The following is an 18,912-nucleotide window of genomic DNA, read 5'->3' on the forward strand; positions in this document are numbered from 1 at the left end:
GCCATTTCATCAAGTACATCACATGCCTCTTGGTAAGAAAGTTTCATAAAGTTCCCTCCAGTCAATTGGTTCACAATACATTGATTCGTAGTGTTGATGCCCCGATAAAAGGTTTGTTGAATCATAGCCTCGGTCATGTGGTTATTAGGGCACTCTTTCACCATTGTTATATATCTTTCCCATATCTCGTGCAAAGGTTCCGTTGGCTCTTGCTTGAAAGCTAAAATTTCATCCCGAAGAGCTGCCATATGACTTGGAGAAAAGAACTTGGAAATAAATTTGTCCGCCAATTCATCACATGTTGTAATAGAATGATTGGGGAGCCTTTCTAACCAATCCAATGCTTTACCCCGAAGAGAGAACGGGAAAAGCCTCAACCTCAACGCATCCTCGGACACGTTTGTCTGCTTGCTACCCCAGCATGTATCCACGAACCCCTTCAAGTGCTTGTAGGCATTTTGATTGGAGGCACCCGTGAAATACCATCTTTGCTCGAGCAGGGTCAGCATAACATTTGTGATTTGGAAGTTCCCCGCCCGGATTCGGGAATGAACAATAGCACTAGCGTATCCTTGATTTGGTAAAACTCTGGGAGCCACTCTCGGTGGTGGCGGAAGAGGGTCTGGAATATTGTTGTTCTTATTTGCATTTACATTGACATGTCGGCTGGCCTCTTCGTGGAAGTTGAGGTAAGACCTCATCTGGTTCTAGATCCTCTACCTCCTCCCCCGCTATCACATTGCCGAGAGGGTCATTTGCATTAAGAGTCATTGTACCTGATTGATCGACACAAACGAAATTAGTAAACAAGAAGGAAAGAGAAGTACAACACAAAACTAACTAAACAGATAGTCAACACCGTAAGCTCCACGGCAACGGCGCCAAAAAGTTGATCGCTGCCGACTCGACACTACACTATGGTAGAAAGAGCGGATCACAATAGCTTTTACCCGAATAGAGGTCCGGGATCGAATTTCCACAAGGAGCTAGTAGTGGAGTTGTATTTTCCGTCTAGCCTAGATTGTGGTTGTGCTTCTAATGTCACTTCAATCATTTTTTGAATTTTTGTATTTATAACTAATATTATAAAACTACGGATTATGCTAGGAGAATATTGTTAAGTTGTAATTAATGGGAAGGAAGAGCACTAGGGTTGTGGCATTACCTTGGTGGCTAATTGACAGGTAGATGTTACTTAGGTTCGATTGACTTGTTTGGGGGTTATGTTATAACCGTTGCACAAATTTTACCCACTCTCACACCTCTCGGTAGAGAGAATGATTTTACCCAATTGACTCTCTCGAGACCAATTGGGTTGGCAAATTAGACCAAGCAACTAGGGTTCAAGTAGGGTGATTACTCTCTCGAGATTTAACCCGTTAATTGGGACTATCATTTCTCATGAGTCCATCCCAATTCCTTGTTGGGTCAATTTTGAGGTCATAAACTCTCTTTCTCAAGAAGAGTTAAACCCACAAAGCTTGAATCAGTGTTTGCAACCACCAATTCTAAATTAAATCATAAAATCAACCCAAATAACAAACACACATAGTCAATCTAACCCTAGATGGCAACACCCATCAATTACCCATACTAGGGTTGAGCCACAACCCTAGCTAATGGGTTTAGCTACACATAATTAAAGAAGAAACTGAAGAAATAGATGAAGAACTACACATATTAATTAATTACTAAGAAGAAACTACAATAATCTATTGTTAATGGGGAGCAAATATGCCAAAAATGGCTACAACACCAAGCGTAGCTATTCTCCTGTTTTCAGATCTGACCTCCCTGTCTAAAAAATATAAAATGTTCTATTTATACTAGGCTGGAAAAACTGGACAAAAGTACCCCTATGGGATCAGTGCGGGCCGCACAAAATGGACCGCGACCGCACTGGCTCTTGGGTTTCAGTTGTTTGATGACTTGAACTGGGGAATGCGGGCCGCGTGGGAGTGTACCGCGGCCGCGAAGGCAACTGGCACGGTCCGCGCAGACATGACCGCGGACCGCATGAGGACAAACGCCCCTTTGTTGAACCCTATGAACGCGTACCGCACAGAGAAGGAGTGTGGCCGCGAAGCTTCTCTGCGGGCCGCGTGAATCCTACCGCGGCCGCGTGACCTTAGGCTCGAAAAATGTCCAGTCTCTGAACCTCCTAGTGCGGCCGCGGTCATTGTTACGCGGTCCGCACTAGGCCCCCTTTTTTTTCACTTCTCTTGGTCTTTGATACTTGAGCAGGTTTCATCCTTTTTGAGCCGATTTTTGACATCTCGTCACTTTGTTAATCAACCCTGCAATCAAGCACAACTTGTGAGCATTTTGGGACTGTTTTTGTATCAATTTATACTCAAAGCATAGGCAAGTAGGGACATAAACACTTTAAAATCCTAACTTATCATCTGTACGCGGCGAAATCAGAGGGTCCAATTTTTTGCTATTAAGTCACTTCAGAAGAACACCTCGAGGCCTCGAGGACATGAACTGTGATCGAGTTCCCTCCCTCGAAGCTCGTCGAGGCCCGACCTGAAGAGAATATTGATCGAGGCTAGAGTAAAACAGGGGATTCCCAAGGCACGCGACTAAGTCTGACAAAGTCGGTCTGCCCGGAGCCTGTATCAAGGTGTTGCATCTAGCCGTCCCATCCCCCTACCTTTACAATTAATGCATTTTTTTACTATGATGGATTCTCCCCCCCCCCCCACATATAAAGGGGATCCTCACCACTTTGTAAAGGGCTGTTGTTGCTCCAACTATTCTACATGAAATATACAAGAACTCTCTATTTTCTCTCTAACATATTCTCTCGACACTATTGTTATTGCTTATTACTTTCATATTTGTTCTTCATTTATTGCTTGTTATTGGCCATAAAGAGCCTCCTTTAATTACATTCTAACTGTTAGCCCTCTCCCGGTTATCACCGATTGCTTGAGCCCTAGCCCAGGCATTGACCTTGAGGCCCCTCATCGGTAGTCCGAGGCCCGGACAACTAACCCTCGGTTTGATTATAACTCTATTTTAGATCGCATTTCATCTTTTATCTCCACATATCTAGCATCAAGTGCTTTAACAACTAGCATAAAAATAGATCACGTATTTGTAGAGTCACATCAATAAATTAATTGTTACTACCATTTTCACGGTAAACAATAATAAATAAAAAAATTAATACAAGATAGATCATTATATGAGTGAAAAAATGAACCATTTCTTTGCTTTATAATAAAATATTTCTTCTCAATCTTCCTTTGAAGTTTCAGAAAGCAAATCCTATTCTTACTCTTTAAAAAAGAAATAACTAAAAATAGTGATCCGTTAAAAGGACTTATTATTGATTTTCTAACTTCAACCTTCGGGATACTTTAAAGGCTCATATGGATTAATAGTAATGCTCGAATATAATTATTGACCAGAGTTTTATAAGCTAAAACAGAAGCATACGGATTAATAGCTCAAATGTTAAGCTAACCAAATACTACGCTAGCTACACTACGTATCACCATAAGATGTGGTCCAATAACTTAAACTTAGTCCACGTACGAATGCATGCTTGAACATTAAGTTTGGAAATATGATTAAATAAAGCAAAAGGAAGAAAAAGCAAAGTTATACTTGAATTACCTCTTACTGTAGTAAACCATTATCTCCAAACTAATCACGATTATGAATAATACTCCTAATATATGTTTTGGCTTGTTTAAAAAATAACACATCCATTCATTGATTAGAAATACTTTCCAAATTATTGGGCACGTGTGTCACATGATTGATATTACATTATTACTACTATTTTATTTTGGCCAATCACATGAACCAAAGGCGGACGCAGGGTCACGGGCACCCCGAAACTTTGACAAAAACTCCATATATACTTTTAAATGTCTTTAAGAAATAGTCAAATATTAACATAGGCCCTCGTACCAATCTTTATGAACAGTGATAAATTTATATTGAATAGTGATAAATTTATATTGAATGTCATATGGTACCTCTAACATGAACCTCTCCTAAAGTTGCCTTCCACAAAGCTGCCTTACTGTTAACGTTGTAAAAATAAAATCTTCCTTTTAAAATTTCCACGACCAAACCTGAACCTTTTCATGTCAATTGACACACCCTGCCCCTTCATCTGATCATCAGAGACAATTAAAATACCTTTATTTACAGGTTTTTGTTAATTCCGAGCAAAAATATTACTACTAATTAATACGGCATGAAACAGAAGAAAATGAAGCTTCTCAAAAATCATATGCATCCTTTGAACGCTTAAAGCTTATGAAAAGAAAGATTTTAATATTTTTTCTACGATTAATGTGTTCCCAACTCAGGGTAAGTAAAAGGAGTTTAGTATCCAAAATATTAATTAAAAAAGAAAAAAGATTCTGTAATTACCCAAAAGTGAGTTTCAATGAATAAGAGGGACATAAACAACAACAAACCCAATATTTTCTCAGAAGTGGGTCTAGGGATGATAAGATGTACGCAATCTTACCCCTACCTTAGAAGGATAAAGAGGTTGTTTCAGATCACAACACCAAAATATTTCCTTGCTATAACATGGGGTAAAGGCTAAAGAGGATTAAACTGTATAGCAATCGGGCTTTGATTCAATTGCTGTTAAGCTGCAAGCCTCTCTTATTCTAAAAACGTTAAATGTTCTATTGTCAACTGATATTTTTCTTCACATTTCCCCTCCCATTCTCTTGATCTAAACAGGTAAATCATTGAAAGCAATTCTCACTGGTCCAAGAATCAGCGAGAAAAAAAAATAATCAAAAATAGCCAGATTTATAATGATAATTGAAAAATAGTCATAGTTTCAAAAATAATCAAAGTTTAGCCACTTTTACGTGAAAGATAAAATCTGAACAAAAATATCCTTAAAAATTCGAAAAAATTCCAGCATAATATGCTAGAATTTAAATTTATTTACATGAATTTCCAGCATAATGTGTTGGAATTACATTAATGTGTTGGAGTTCTAATATAATATGCGGGAAGTTTATATGCAGTAGCTCCATAATCCAGCATATTATGCTAGAACTTTCCATGTGCCGGAGTTCCAACATAATATGCTTAAAGTTATTCTATTTCATAATCCCGCATATTATGCTGTAATTTTTTATGTTTCAACAAAATAGTAACTATTTAAAATGACTTTACAAATAAGTACTATTTTTCAATTATCAATCCCAAAACTGATTAGCCTGTGCTATTTTCACGTCTTAAAGACGAGCCCCTGATAGGGCTATCCTGTCTATCCCCAACTTTGGAGGGAGAAATTCAAAAATAGCCAGATTTACAACTGAACGTTCAAAAATAGCGCAGTTTCAAAAGTAATCGAAATTTAGCCACTTTTCATGTAAAGATAAATCTGGGCGAAAATACTGTTCAAAACCCAGAAAATATGCCAGTATATTATTATATTGGCATAAGTATGCTTGAACTCCAGCATATTATACTGGAGTTCCAGGATAAGTATGCTGGAACTCCAGCATAATATGATGGAGTTTCAGCATAAGTACTCTAGAACTCCAGCATAATATACTGGAGTTCCAGCAAGTATAATTGTCCAGTATAATATACTGGAGTCAGCAAAGTATACCGGTCCAACATAATATGCTGGAGTTCATATACAAATGCACCGAACTCCAGTATATTATGCTGGATCGATCTCTGCTGCAACAAAATAGTGGCTATTTTTTATTGAATTCGTAAACGCTAGCTATTTCTGAATGATCAATCTGAAAACTGGCTATACCCTGCTATTTTTACAACTTTGGACTGAGTCAAATCAGATCAAGTCCAGTAACCACAGAGACTTGGAGGCCCATGGGCCAGTCCTCGATACGTGAGCCTTTCCTAACGGCAGAAGAGATGGCGTCTCCAATTTCTCTCGCCATCACTTTCCCATCGACTCAATACTGACCGAACTGAACATTCCACCAAAAACCTAAGCGCTTTGCTATTTTATTGGTCAAAGCTTGGCCTATCGGCCGCCGTCGCAGCTGAATCCAGCAATGGCCGAAGTTGATACCTCAAATGCTCCATCCTTATCTGAGGTAATTAGCAAAATGCTACTCCAATTTTCAGTTTTCTGTTTCGTTTGCGCTTTGTGATCATATTATGTTCAATTTTATTCTATCTTTGTTCATAAATTTTTATTTTTTTGAAATACTCGTGATCCAGTTGAAGTTTCGATCTGGATATAAGCTTGATCTGTAATTTTGTTCCAGTTCTGAGACTGAGAATTTATTTGTTTCTTAATTTAATGAATATTGGCATTTAGTTTTAGAAAGAGAAAATATGAACTAGTTCTGATTTTAAAGAAATTCATTTATAGTGATTTGCTAGAGTCTTTTCTTATCTTGATTTTGATTTACACGAGCAGTTGATGGAGAACTTCCCAGTTATCAACTTGGAAAAACTGAATGGTGGTGAGAGAGCTTCCACCATGGGAATGATTACAGATACACTCAAAAACTTCATTCTGCATAACTCACAATACTCTTTCAAAGAACCTCAAAAAAAAAAGTTCTCCCGCTCTTCCCTCTACCCTTTTGTCCGTTAGTTACTGCAGCAGAAAAGTACCTTTTCACTCGATACAGTGTCTCCATTTTCTTTTTGATGAAGTAAGGTGTTAATATTATTCGCATCAAGAAGATGCAAAAGAATACAAAAGAAGTTGGATTAGCTCCTATTACAAAAAATCCTATGTCCAAAGACTTTGCATAGTGGGTCCGATTATACCAAATCTCATCCTAAAACATCCAGATTTTTACGAAACTTAATATCGGATTTGCATAGTCTGAATTGGTTAACTGGTATTATCAACTTCAGGTATATATGCAAGCAAACATTAATGCTAGAGTTATGCATTTCTCCATTTTTGTAGCTTGTATTAAAAAGACAACGATGGCAACAATAGACTTTATTAATTTAACTTGCATAAGTTGAGAAAACTTAGAAAATAAATCTAATTGTCAAGATACTCGTTCATAAAGCATAGTTTGAAAAGGGGGACACTGTTTTGAGCGAAAAGGTTCTTTTCTCCTGCACTTACTGACAAAAGGTAGAGATGAAGAGCAGGAGAGATGGAGGACTTTTTTCGAGGTTCTTCGAAAGAGTATTCTGAGTTATGTAGAATGAAGTTTTTGAGTGTATCTCTAATCATTCCCTGGGTGGAAGCTCTATCACTCCATTTAGCTTTTCCAAGTTGATAATCGGAAAGTTCTCCATCTTTCTTGCAGAATGAAGAATGTGTTTTTGAGAGTGAAGAAATGTGTTTTGAGTATATAGTGAGTGAATAACAAGATCAAAGATGAATGTTAGTTTTTATGGCAAAAGATTGACGCTTTCTTGGGTATTTACATAGTCAGTTGATGGCATTTGAGGTGCATCTAGTGATCGAGAAAGCGAAGGCAAAGCGAGGAAAGCCAAGTAGTTTATATCCTAAGTGTGTGGGGTTTATGGGAAAACTATATGCTTTGTTCATTTCTAGAGAGAATAGCCAAGTGAACATGTAAAGAAATGCAACGAAAAATGAATTTCCATAAAATGGTTGTCAATTAGAAAGCTGTAAGGAGTTAAGATCTGTCCGTAACCAATTTATTTGAGCATATCACAAGTTAAATTTACTATTAATAAAGAAACTTTGTAACAAATCTTTACTGAAATGTGAATGTGTTTACTTTTTCTTACAATTTCTTCACAAAAGGAAAAAAGTTTCAAAAGCAACTGAATTGTTAAAGTCATCCTGAAGTAAAGCATTACTGAATATATACTATTATGCTTAATTTAAGGGAAGTTCAACCTTATCAGCCCCTAGTCCTTGGCTGGGTTGGTCTTGCTCGATCTAGTTTTATAAAGAGGTATGCGTTGCTTGGTGCTATCATAAACATAAGAAAAGATTACTCCCTTTATCAGTTGGGGCCCGATGATGCTACCAAAATTGGCCAGTGTTTTAACTAGTTTGGCCCACTTTGTATATAACTTGAAAAAATATTTCATTCCTTAGTAGCCCCACATTAAAGACAGTCTCATGAATGGAAGCGTCACTAAATGATGCCAAAATATGGGCAACATCAAGAACGAGCTCTCCATCCTCAAAGTTGGTTTGCCTTTTACATTCTCTTCGGTGCCTTCGAAATGATTTTGAGCTGATGAAATTGCCTTGTTTGTTTGAGGTAGTGTATTCAGTCTTTGGATGAGCCAATTAGGTGGAAAGTTTTATAGTCCAAATTGCAGAGGTCATCATGGTCCTACACCATGGAAGAAGAATTTCAAATCAAGATAAAGTTTCTTGCTTTCATTCATAATTTACCTTGTTCGTTAATTCAATACCATATATGGTTTTTGTATGTGGTGGTGAAGTCGGTCTTCTCTTTATTGTGTTTAATTGAAGACTTGATGACTAGAATTCCACCATTGAAGACTATTCGAAACTTCAATTTCGAAAATTGAGTTTTTCGAGTTTGTTAGTTGATTGGATTGGGAACGTCAAGAGAAGTTCAAAACTTAAGTTTGAAGTGATTTGGAATAGATTTGAGCTAGATTTGAGTTAAATTTTAGAAGAGGCGTAAGGAAGGAGACGAAGTCAATTTTTGTATAATGTTGTATATGGGTGTATAAACACCTTGTATAACAATATAAACACCTTTTATATACTGTTATACATTTTTATACACCTATATACACAATGTACTTGCCTTGTATAAAAGTGCAATTATTGTTTAAAATCAGTCCAAATCTCCATTAAATAACTTAAACTTTATAAACAACCTCCTTAGACTATTTCTAACTAGTCTAAACAATATTCACTCCAAATTTCTCACAAAATCAAATTCGAAATTTAAAACTGCTTATTTAAGCTTGTTCAATAATGGTGAATTATCTTAAAAATCTAAATTTCACCACCCAAATGGATTTGGTTTGTTGAACTAAAGTTTGAGTCGCAATTACTGATTCGAAGATTGGATTAGAAGCTTGAGATTTTAACCAAAAAAAAACTGAAAAGCGATTCGAGAACCTATTTGGAGTTGGATGTTGAACCTTGGCCTATTGTTTTTGGGCTGCAACTTTGCAAAGTTATATATAGGCCATTTAGTTGCTATGTATGTGTAATTCTCTCATACATAATATATACTGCAAGAATGTTTCACTTTTAAAGTAAATAAATGACACCATAATTTGCTTTTTAGAAGAATGAAAATTCGTCGAGCATTTACATGAATAATCCAGCTTTATTTTGTCAAGACTCAAGAGTTCCTCTAGATTCTCCTGCATATCAGTTGGATAACCTAGATCAACATTTATTCCGGAATAGAGCTTCTTGAAAATGCATTTATCAATATAAAATAAAAGCAAAAAAGCAAGGGAAAAAAAAGCCTTCTGGGCCTTAAGTGAGTAGGAAGAAGGGAGGCGTATTCGTCTTGAAAACGTTCAACGTACACCTAGACAATTTAATATTGTAATTATAACATCATAATTGCTATTATTGATTGCAACATCCAATATACAACATTTATATTGATCCCGGCACTTATCCAAAAACAAAAAGTTTAATTCCGACAATAGGGAATCTTAGTCGTGAGTTGGTTGACTACCTGACCTTTCACCTTGTTGGTGAGGGTTCGATTCCGCATGCAAGGAGTAATACCCTCTCCCCTTTCCCCTCCCCACTTTCCCCTCCCCCTATAATTTAAACAAAGAAATCCAATAACTGAAATTAGATACTATTCCAAAGTAATTTCAACAAGCCCATGGAAGGATTACTTCAAGCACAAAATTGATATTCAATCTTATTAATGAGCCATAAAATGACTAATTTGCAGTGATATATCCAAGTAATAGAATAAATCATACGCAACATTCAATTTTTTGATCAATAACTTCAATCACAAAAATGGATTTCATTTATTATTAATAAGCTATAAAAATATTTAATTTGCAACGTTCAGTTGTATATTTAGTTGTTTAAGACGATTTATGGATAATTTAGCTTTATTTGAGTTATTTTTATTATTTTCCTAACAATCTATCTATAAATCAAGAATTTGAAGAATAGAGAACACGATAGGAATGGAGAAGAAAGGGAGAAGAAAAAGGCTAAGATAAGCCCAAAAGCTAAAGTAATAGAAGAACACGAAGCACTACCGAAGTATACCAAGAGAGGAGGGGAAGAAGAACCCAAGTGTACCAAGAGAGGAGAAGAAAGGACAACTAGGAGAACTGAAGTGTGCTAGAGAAGAGTCCCAGTACACAAATAGCCAAAAAAAAAAAAAAAAAATATCTTCTGTCAATAATTTCTCCTTTTTCTTCATCGTTTAACTTAGATTCAAAGAAGCAACTACTTCTCGCATGGTTACCTTAGTGCCTCTCCCTCCGAAGTGGGCACCTTCTTGAAATTGCTCCCCCTCGCGTCATTGTTTTGCTGGAGCAGTCACTTTCGAATTGATCATCGAGTAGTGAAATGTGTTCTAACATCTTTTCTTCACCTAGTTGTGAGCTTGTAACTTATTTAACTCTTCCACTTTGACATGTTTCTCTAGAATTTAATATTATAATAACTGTCATTTACTTTGTTATCAAAAAATTTCAGCGCATAATAATAGTCTTTGGCTTTATTATTTTGCATTGAGATTTTCTTCGCTACTGATAGAGTTTTTTGTTGCAAATGACAAACTTTGTCCTGTTCCTGGATTTGCAGCAATACTTGCTGAAAGCGCAGGAAGAGAAATCCCCTGAGGCAGCAAAACCAGTGGAAGAAACTGAGGTTAAGACCCCTTCAGCTGCCCCAACTGAAGAAGTTATTTCCAAAACTGAGGAAGATCCAGTGGTTGAGAGCACTGAAGTTTCCCCTGCACCTGAGGAAAACAGTGAAGCTGCAGCTGAAGCCTCTCCACCTGTCGAGGCTTCCAGTGATGAAAGCAGCGAAAGTACTGAAGATGAGACCTCGGGAAATGAGGGATCTGCTGTTGAAACCCCTGAGATTAAGGTTAGATATGTTAACCATTAATGTTGACTCCTTTTACTAGTGCTGATATGCATTGACGGTATTCTGTTGTTTATGTTATGATCGGCAATCAGCTTGAGACAGCGCCTGCTGACTTCCGCTTCCCTACTACAAATCAGACAAGGCACTGCTTTACCAGATATGTCGAATATCATCGGTCAGTAAACGCAGCTATACTAGCCATTCCTCTTGTGTTTCTTTCTGTGTATCTTGTATTCTAAATCTATTGGAGTAATAAAGTTTCATTTATGTACAATTGGTTTGTCTTTCAGTTGTGTAGCTGCAAAGGGTGAAGGTGCACCTGAGTGTGACAAATTTGCCAAGTACTACCGTTCCCTTTGCCCTGGTGAATGGGTATGTTTGTTTTATAGCTTTGGATCTTCATAGTTATATGCTTTTGGAAGAATGCTAAATTGTCTTGATTCCCGTGTTTAACTAATCTTTTGGCAAATATGGGATAAATTATGTACTAGGTGTCTGCTAACGAGACGGAATTCCCATTGAGCAGTGGATGGACAGGTTGAATTTTAATGTGGATTTGACACTATGAGTCGAAACTGTTAGAACTTTAAATCACTAAGGTGGTCCTATGGTTCATGAACATGTAATGTTGGAATTGTAATGCAGAACTTTGTTATCATAATTTCGGGATGGGAGGAGGGGAGGCATGGTGAGGCTTTGATTGAGATCTCGTGAATTATAGACAACAAAACAAGTGAGTCTAGGGAAGAAAGGAGGGATTGGTTGACACTTGTCACGGGCAGTTGGAAAAATCCAAATATGGGAGGGAAGGAGGGATGGGGAGGGAGTTAGAGATCTGCTCAGCTGCTCTCAATATCCTGCAGTAAAGAGGAAGATGGATACTTTTCTGTCTTTGATATATAGGAGAGCCGAGCTGTGCAAAATCTGGGGGCATGATTTCTTGGGCAGTATTTCATATCAGCTGAAATGGGAAAACACATCCATTGACATTTGAGTTTGGTCTTTCAATCTTTTTGCTGAAACTGCAGGAAAAGACTTGTGCTTGTGGATTTAAATCCCTAGGGCCATCCTAGGAGACCCAATCAGGTAGTAACCACCAGGATGACATCCTAACCCGAGCCCCACATTCCAATATATAGGTTTTTACAGGACTTTCTTCGTAACGCGCTTTCATGTAAAATTGTCTTGATTGTATATACACTCTGGAAGGTGGCGGTGAAAGTTTGGAATTAAATGAAGTAGTGACTTTCTGGTGTGTATGGCTGGAGCATTGTTGTCAGCAATGTGGCAGTCATGAAATTACTAGGAGAACTTGGTATTGATCTTGATATGCCCTTGATGCTAGCTCGGTTGAGGGTTCAAGCGTAGCAATGTAGTGACACAGTTTCCTGGTGGAGTTACCGTGAGTGAAGTTAGCAATTTAAGTATTCTGCGGGTAGTGATTGTGGTGGACATGGCTGAGATGTGCACTATTGAGCGGTTACAGCTATGATCCCTAATACTAATTGTGTTAGTCAGATGTAGCCAGTAGTATCAAATGCTTGAGTGAGGATATCTTTTTGTGGAGCACAGCCTAAAACAAGATTAAACTAAAATATTACCAAATAGGCCTTATCAAAAAACAAAAATTACCAAATAAAGACCTTGTCATTTGTTAGATAGTTTTTCTGGCTAACACACAGGCAGTTTTTCTGGCTAACACGTGATATCTTCTTAAATCGTAAACTTTTGGCTCTGGTGGTAATTCTATTTTATGTGCCCTTACAATCTCATGTTGTCAGCTTCATGTGTTCTTCGTTGCTTTTGATAATGGCTGCAGATTGACAGATGGAATGAGCAGAGAGAGAATGGCACCTTTCCCGGACCATTGTAAGTTGTGGTGCCCAATTGTTCTCGTCCTTGCTGCATCTGAATTCCCAAATGAATGGGGACTCCATTTTTGTTATCAATAAATTTTGCCGTGCTTATTGGAACTAGTTCAAGCCTTCAATGAGTTCGCAGCTACAAAAAAGTTGTTTTGGATCATCTCTTACTGAGTTATCATCTTCCTAAATACAATTTTCACGCATCAGTCTCTTGTAGTTTACTTGTGATGAATCATCTATTGTTCACATTTTATAAACGATTCGAACTGATGGCTAATATCACACAAATAATGCTTATTTTTCCATCCCTATATTTAGATCCTCTCACATGGCATGTGCCACCTCATACCTCATGCCAAATATCTGCTCATGGGATTTCTAGCCATTGTTCTCATTATACGAAGAAGATTATAGTTTTAATCTAGCGAGTAGTAGAAATATAAGATCTCAATAATCTGGTTTAAAGATTTTTACGATAGAAACAAGGAAAACCTGTCTTTCCTTCCAGGGAAAGCTGGTTTCAAACTGTGAGTTTGCCTCAGTGGTAGGACTTGTCTAAGGTTATCTTGTCATGCACCAGCCTAAATAAGATACACCTCTATGCTTGAATAAACAATAATTTATTGACGAAACTAGCAATTATCGCCATTATTCTGTGCTGCTTGCTCGTGAGTTTAGAGAACTATGAGAATTGCACGATTGAGTGCCCTTAGGCTCTGAAAATCTTTATTAATGGGTTATTAAAATGGTCAGTTCTCCATCTGGAATTTTGCTCCCTTAATGTGTATGGGAGATTCTACAGTTTTGCATCTTGCACCCCTTATGCATGCACTAAACAAAAAACTATTGTGGCTAACAAATAGAAAAAGAATCATGAACGATTCTGGCTAGGCATGCACCAAAGGGATTGTATTATCTCATCGAACTATAAACATAGCATAGGAAAAGCAACAATTTTGCTTGACCATGTGCATAGGATAATTTCCTTTCGAGATGAGCTGATCGCCCCTAAGCTTCGCCTCTAGGGCGGCAATCTGGTCCATGCAATAGCAATACATCGGTATGCCTAAGTCTCTCAAATATTTTTGGGGATAACTAGAACCAGAGAAACTTTAGAGGGTAGCTGAAATGATATGTTACCAAAAGCCAAAAACATAACTCCTAATCAAAATTGGTGGAAAGAGAATAGACTGGATAGTACCACCAGAGAGATAGGCGTCTACGTGGAGACGCAACTAGCAGGTAGATAGATAGATAACTACATTAAGAGTGCAAACAGAAGGAACTCAAGATACCAGGCCTTTATGAAGGCACTACACTTGCAAATTTAAAAACCAAGTAGAACAACAAAAGGGGTCAGTCAAACTCAAGGCAACATCCTTAAATTTTAAATCAATTTCCTAAAGGACACCAAGTATTCTTGAATGACAACTTAAGTGGTGGGGTCGATATCCTAATAATAGTAATCCTGAAGAAATGATAGACTATGTCACCTAAACTCAAATCCACCAAATGCTTGGTTTTAAGCTACAAGTCTAAGGAACAGACCAAAGACCTTGCACTAGCAGCATCAGTAATAACAACCAATCAAATGGAGAAAGGCGTTGAAATGAGAAATACCAACAATGTCTGATGACACAGCATCAAATTTCCAGAACCTGACATTCATCAAGATCTACTTATCCATATCATTGTCTCAGAAAAACAACCAAAATAAAAGAACTTCACATTAACAAAGCAGGAGCAGTCCTATCCCCTTAACTAGCAAAATGTACCTATGTTCAGAGTCATATTATTACTCAACCTCACAAGCTAGCTCATGAGGTGAGGATTGTCCAAAACCATATAAAGAGACCATTTTAAATTCCCAACATATTATTACTATTAAGTGTCTTGACAAAAGTACATATTTGTACAGACTTCCTCATGTAAAAGACACTATTTTCAAACTGTCAGGATCTAGAAGCAGTTAAAATCCTTTAAGAAAGTATTATTCGAGGAAATTGATGTAAAGAGAAAAGAACCACATCCACCTAAAGTATCACCTGAGAGGCTGAGAAAAGAACTACATCAAAATGGTTGTTGTTAACAGCATTTCATTTTTGACATCCCTAGTCATACAAGGAAACCAATATGTTTGTGGCCATATTGCATCATACAAAGATGCATACCAGAACTAAAGTTTAGAACTTCTGCACACAAGCTGATCCCAGAAGGAAGTTTACCAAAGCTAATTCACATCTCCTCATACACCAACATAAATGACTGCGACAAAGTAGAAGCCCTTGAGTAACACTAACTATGATTTGGTTAACCCATGAATCAGCAAAATCAACAACATGAAACCCTATAAATTTCACATCCAAGAAATTCCCTTAAAGCAAACATTCATATGTTAAATAAGCTGTTGTGACAACTACAGACAGCGAGACTGGACAACATATGGTTTATACCCAATAGCAAATCACACATAACAAGCTCCTATTTTTTATAAAGAAATATGCCACTTGTCAATGCAGAGAGCTAAACTACACAAAGTTAGCAATTAACAGAACTACAAACAGAAACAAAACTAGAAAAACAGGTTCACCCTAAATTAGTTTACTTTTGCAAGATGTTAATCCCAGAAGCTCCCATAGCTTCGCGCACCAGCTTCCCCTGCTCAGTGATCAGTTCCACCCTCCTGAAGCACAAGTCAAACTCAGCTAACTTCAAAGACATCAACTTTTCCTTCATCTCATTCCTCGTTTCAATACTAATCAACCCAGAATTCTCTTCAAGCCACTTCTCCAATTCAGCAACACTTCTCTCACACGAAACCAAACTCAAATTCTGCGCAGCTACCTCGATATTTTTCTCCCTCTTCACCACCTCAGCACTCTGTTCCTCACCTTCCTCCACTCCATTCTCCATAACAACATTATCATTGGCCTCACTCTTACTTTGCCCCTTTTTTGAAGTTGTTCCATTCTCCACTACTCTATCAACTTCTTCAACTTTCTCACCCTTATTATCAGTTTTCTCTTTACCCCAAATCTTTTTGGACAATTCATAAGTTTTTTGCTCATGGGGTTTTGAAAACGTTCTCTCCTTTTTTCCTTTTTTCTCTTTCCCAGCATTGTTCTCATACTTCTTTTTCAACCTCCTAATCTTATCTTGCAACTGTGTCTTACTCACATCAACATGCAAAGATTTTTTAATAAAATCATGAAATGCGCTCAAATCAGCAACCGGGTCGGATTTTTTCTTTAACCTGTAATCAACCATGCCCTTTAAAATAACAATTTCGTCATCTTCACTCCATAATCTCTGAAAAAGCTGCCTCTTTACATCCTCAGTGGGTGTTTTTTGCTTCACTGGAGTTTCAATCTCTTTTTTTGGTGTCTTCTTAGACCTCTTAGATTCCTTTGTTTTACCATCGTCCACCGCCACCGGCCGTTTAGCTCCGGCACCGGCGGATGGCTTCGCCGGAGGAGGAGAAGTGGGTTTGGCAGTAGCATTTGGTTTGGATCTAGGCTTGGGAGCAGATTTTTTTGGGCCATCCATGGGTTTGGATGCTAAGGGTTCTACTGTAACCGAGTTTGGTTTCTGAGTTCCAGGTTCGGATTCTGATTCAAACTCAGACTCGGACCCGGATTCCTCTGCAGAAGAAGAGGAATCTTCAGGTGGTTGAGGTTTTTTTGGAGCGGCAAATGGTGGTTTTTTCATGGGTGGTTGTTGTTTTTCGGGTTCGGGTTCGGGTTCTGACTCTGATTCAGATTCAGATTCAGAATCTGCGTTTCCCGGGGAAGAAACTTCCATTTCGTCGCCGGATTCTTCTTCCTCTTCGGTATGCTTCTTAGCCATTTGAAAGGGTAAAGGGTTTAGGCGATTAGGGCAAAGCCGCAAAGGGAAGAGAATAGAGGAGAGTAGATTACAGCTGTGTCTCCCTCTCTCTCTTTTCTTTTAAGGCGACGTCAAATCAAGGACTTCATCACTATCGATAAGTGAGAATGCCAATGGGAATTAACCACTTTTTCTTTTTCAAGATTAGTCAAATTAAAATTAAGCTCCCGCTTTAATCATAATTTTTTAAAAAAAAAATATTTTTTTGTACTATTTTTTAGTAGATTTTGATAATAAAATCTTCAAATCTCAAACATAGCTCTAGAGTAATTTTTAAAGTTTTTTACTCACAAAACTTTAAATTCTTTTCAAGTAAATATATATATCCAAACACAATTTTAACTTTTGAAAACCATTTTTATCTCATTTTTAAATACTCAATTTTTTCAAGTTTCAACTAAATTTATATCCAAACGTAGCTACAATTCAAGAATACAACTCTATACAAATAATTTAATTTTTTCGATTAAATATTAAAGTATGAAGTAGTAAATTAGGGATATATATATATATGTAAAATAAATTATGTAGTAAGCTTTTACCATGAGATTGAGTCTGTACATTTAAATAGTGCAAGTTAGCATGAATATCAACCAAAATCAAATTAGGCATAAAACAAGTTCTAGCTGGTTTTTGTTTTAGCAGTTTTTGTTGGAAATTAAATCAAGATTAATTAGTATTCCTAAGTTGTCTAGGATTTAGTATTTATTAGTTTATTTAATCCATGTCTAGTTAGGTTTGATTTACCAAGTTCATATTGGAATAGGTTTTATTAGTCTAGTCAATTTTAGATTGTAGTATTATAAATAGGGGTGCTACTACATATTTTCTATTGTAGAGAGGTAACTACGATATAGAGAGAGATTCAAGAGTTTATGAGTTGTGGAAAAGCCTCCTACCAAGTTCTCTCCCTAGTTTAATAAAAAAAAATTGTATAGTCTTTGTTAAATTTTTGCTTGTGCCTAAATTGTTCTTCGGAGTATTTTAATCCTTCAAATTGGTATCAAAGCCTGGGTGAGATTCTGTCAGAGCCGGTAGGAGATCCAATATATATATATATATATATATATACACTCTATTACCTAATTGTCCTGTTTTTATGTTTGATGGCAAAAGTAATTTCAAACTTGGTATCAACAGATGAAGAATTTTTTTAAGGCTATTGGATTATGGTCTACTATTGATGAAGAATTTGAGGAACCCCTAGAAGGCATAACGTTGATGGGTGATGCAGCTACGCAATTGGAGAAGAAGAAACTTTTAGATTATAAGGCACGCTACTATCTCGTCATTAAGGTCGAATTGCATGTATCTAAGAGATATTTGCATGCAAAGTCATCAAAGGAGGCTTGGACAATCTTGGTGAAGTCATATCAAAAAGTTGCTAACATAAGAAAGAGAAACTGCAAGAGTTTAGGAGTCAATTTGAGTTAACTCGTATGAGACCAACAGAGTCTATCAAAGAAATTTTTACAAGAATTGAAGAAATAGTCAATGGTCTAAGGGCCAATGGAGAAGTATTGGAAAAAGTTAAATTTGTTGAAAAAATATTGCAGTCTCTAAGTTTAAAGTTTAACAACAAAAAAATTATTCTTGAAGCTACCAAAGATCTTAGCACTCTCAGACTTGATGATTTACAAGTGGGATTGGTGACATGCGAGAGATCATTGAATCAACAGAAAGATGAGACAATGGAGGATGCATTGCAATAAAAAGATGATCAACCAAAAGAAAAGGAAGACACATCAAATCCGGCGGAGATAAATTAAGATGGCCAAAATTCAAAAATATAGGAGAAAAGAAGAGAAGGTACATGCAATTTTTGTTGTGATAGAGATTATATTGAATGCAAAGGAAAGTCAAATAATATTCAAATTGATCTTTCAAAAATTTATTCGATGATTAAAAGGATGATTTAGTTGCAAGGGATGCCAGTCCAAAAGAGGTTAGTATTTCACAAGAAAAATTATTTGATGGTACTGGAGATGAACCGAGTAATGAAAGAAGCAAGATGATTCATCAAGAGAAAGTCTCTGATGATCTGCACAAGATTGAGGCAAAAATAGCTTGGGATCCAGAACTACAACACATGATTATAGATATTGAAGATACAAACAATTACATGCCATTGTTCGAGATTGCATGTTTCAAGGAGCATGA

The 18,912-nt window shown here is 36.9% G+C and overlaps 2 protein-coding genes across 2 annotated transcripts; one reads left to right on the forward strand and one right to left on the reverse strand.

Moving 5' to 3' along the window:
- The first annotated feature begins 5,882 nt into the window (after positions 1 to 5,882).
- On the forward strand, positions 5,883 to 13,178 carry LOC104245930 (cytochrome c oxidase subunit 6b-1-like). Its single transcript, XM_009801638.2, has 5 exons — positions 5,883 to 6,068; positions 10,715 to 11,002; positions 11,095 to 11,177; positions 11,293 to 11,374; positions 12,822 to 13,178. The coding sequence occupies exons 1-5, from the start codon at positions 6,027 to 6,029 to the stop codon at positions 12,873 to 12,875; spliced, it is 549 nt and encodes a 182-aa protein (XP_009799940.1). The 5' UTR covers positions 5,883 to 6,026; the 3' UTR covers positions 12,876 to 13,178.
- Positions 13,179 to 15,221: 2,043 nt separating this feature from the next.
- LOC104245929 (probable transcription factor At1g61730) lies at positions 15,222 to 16,855 on the reverse strand. Its single transcript, XM_009801637.2, has one exon. It carries the CDS (start codon positions 16,711 to 16,713, stop codon positions 15,469 to 15,471), a length of 1,245 nt encoding a protein of 414 aa, XP_009799939.1. The 5' UTR covers positions 16,714 to 16,855; the 3' UTR covers positions 15,222 to 15,468.
- Between the last annotated feature and the right edge of the window lie 2,057 nt (positions 16,856 to 18,912).

Source organism: Nicotiana sylvestris, chromosome 4 (assembly GCF_000393655.2).
Source record: "Nicotiana sylvestris chromosome 4, ASM39365v2, whole genome shotgun sequence".
In the NCBI taxonomy this organism is placed as follows: domain Eukaryota; kingdom Viridiplantae; phylum Streptophyta; class Magnoliopsida; order Solanales; family Solanaceae; genus Nicotiana; species Nicotiana sylvestris.

Bases quoted from the DNA above. Each gene is read 5' to 3' on its own strand.
- LOC104245930 (XM_009801638.2), top strand. From the start codon at position 6,027: ATGGCCGAAGTTGATACCTCAAATGCTCCATCCTTATCTGAG. The intron at 11,003-11,094 runs GTTAGATATGTT...ATCGGCAATCAG, and splicing joins TTGAAACCCCTGAGATTAAG to CTTGAGACAGCGCCTGCTGA. The intron at 11,375-12,821 runs GTATGTTTGTTT...TAATGGCTGCAG, and splicing joins CCCTTTGCCCTGGTGAATGG to ATTGACAGATGGAATGAGCA.
- LOC104245929 (XM_009801637.2), bottom strand. From the start codon at position 16,713: ATGGCTAAGAAGCATACCGAAGAGGAAGAAGAATCCGGCGACGAAATG.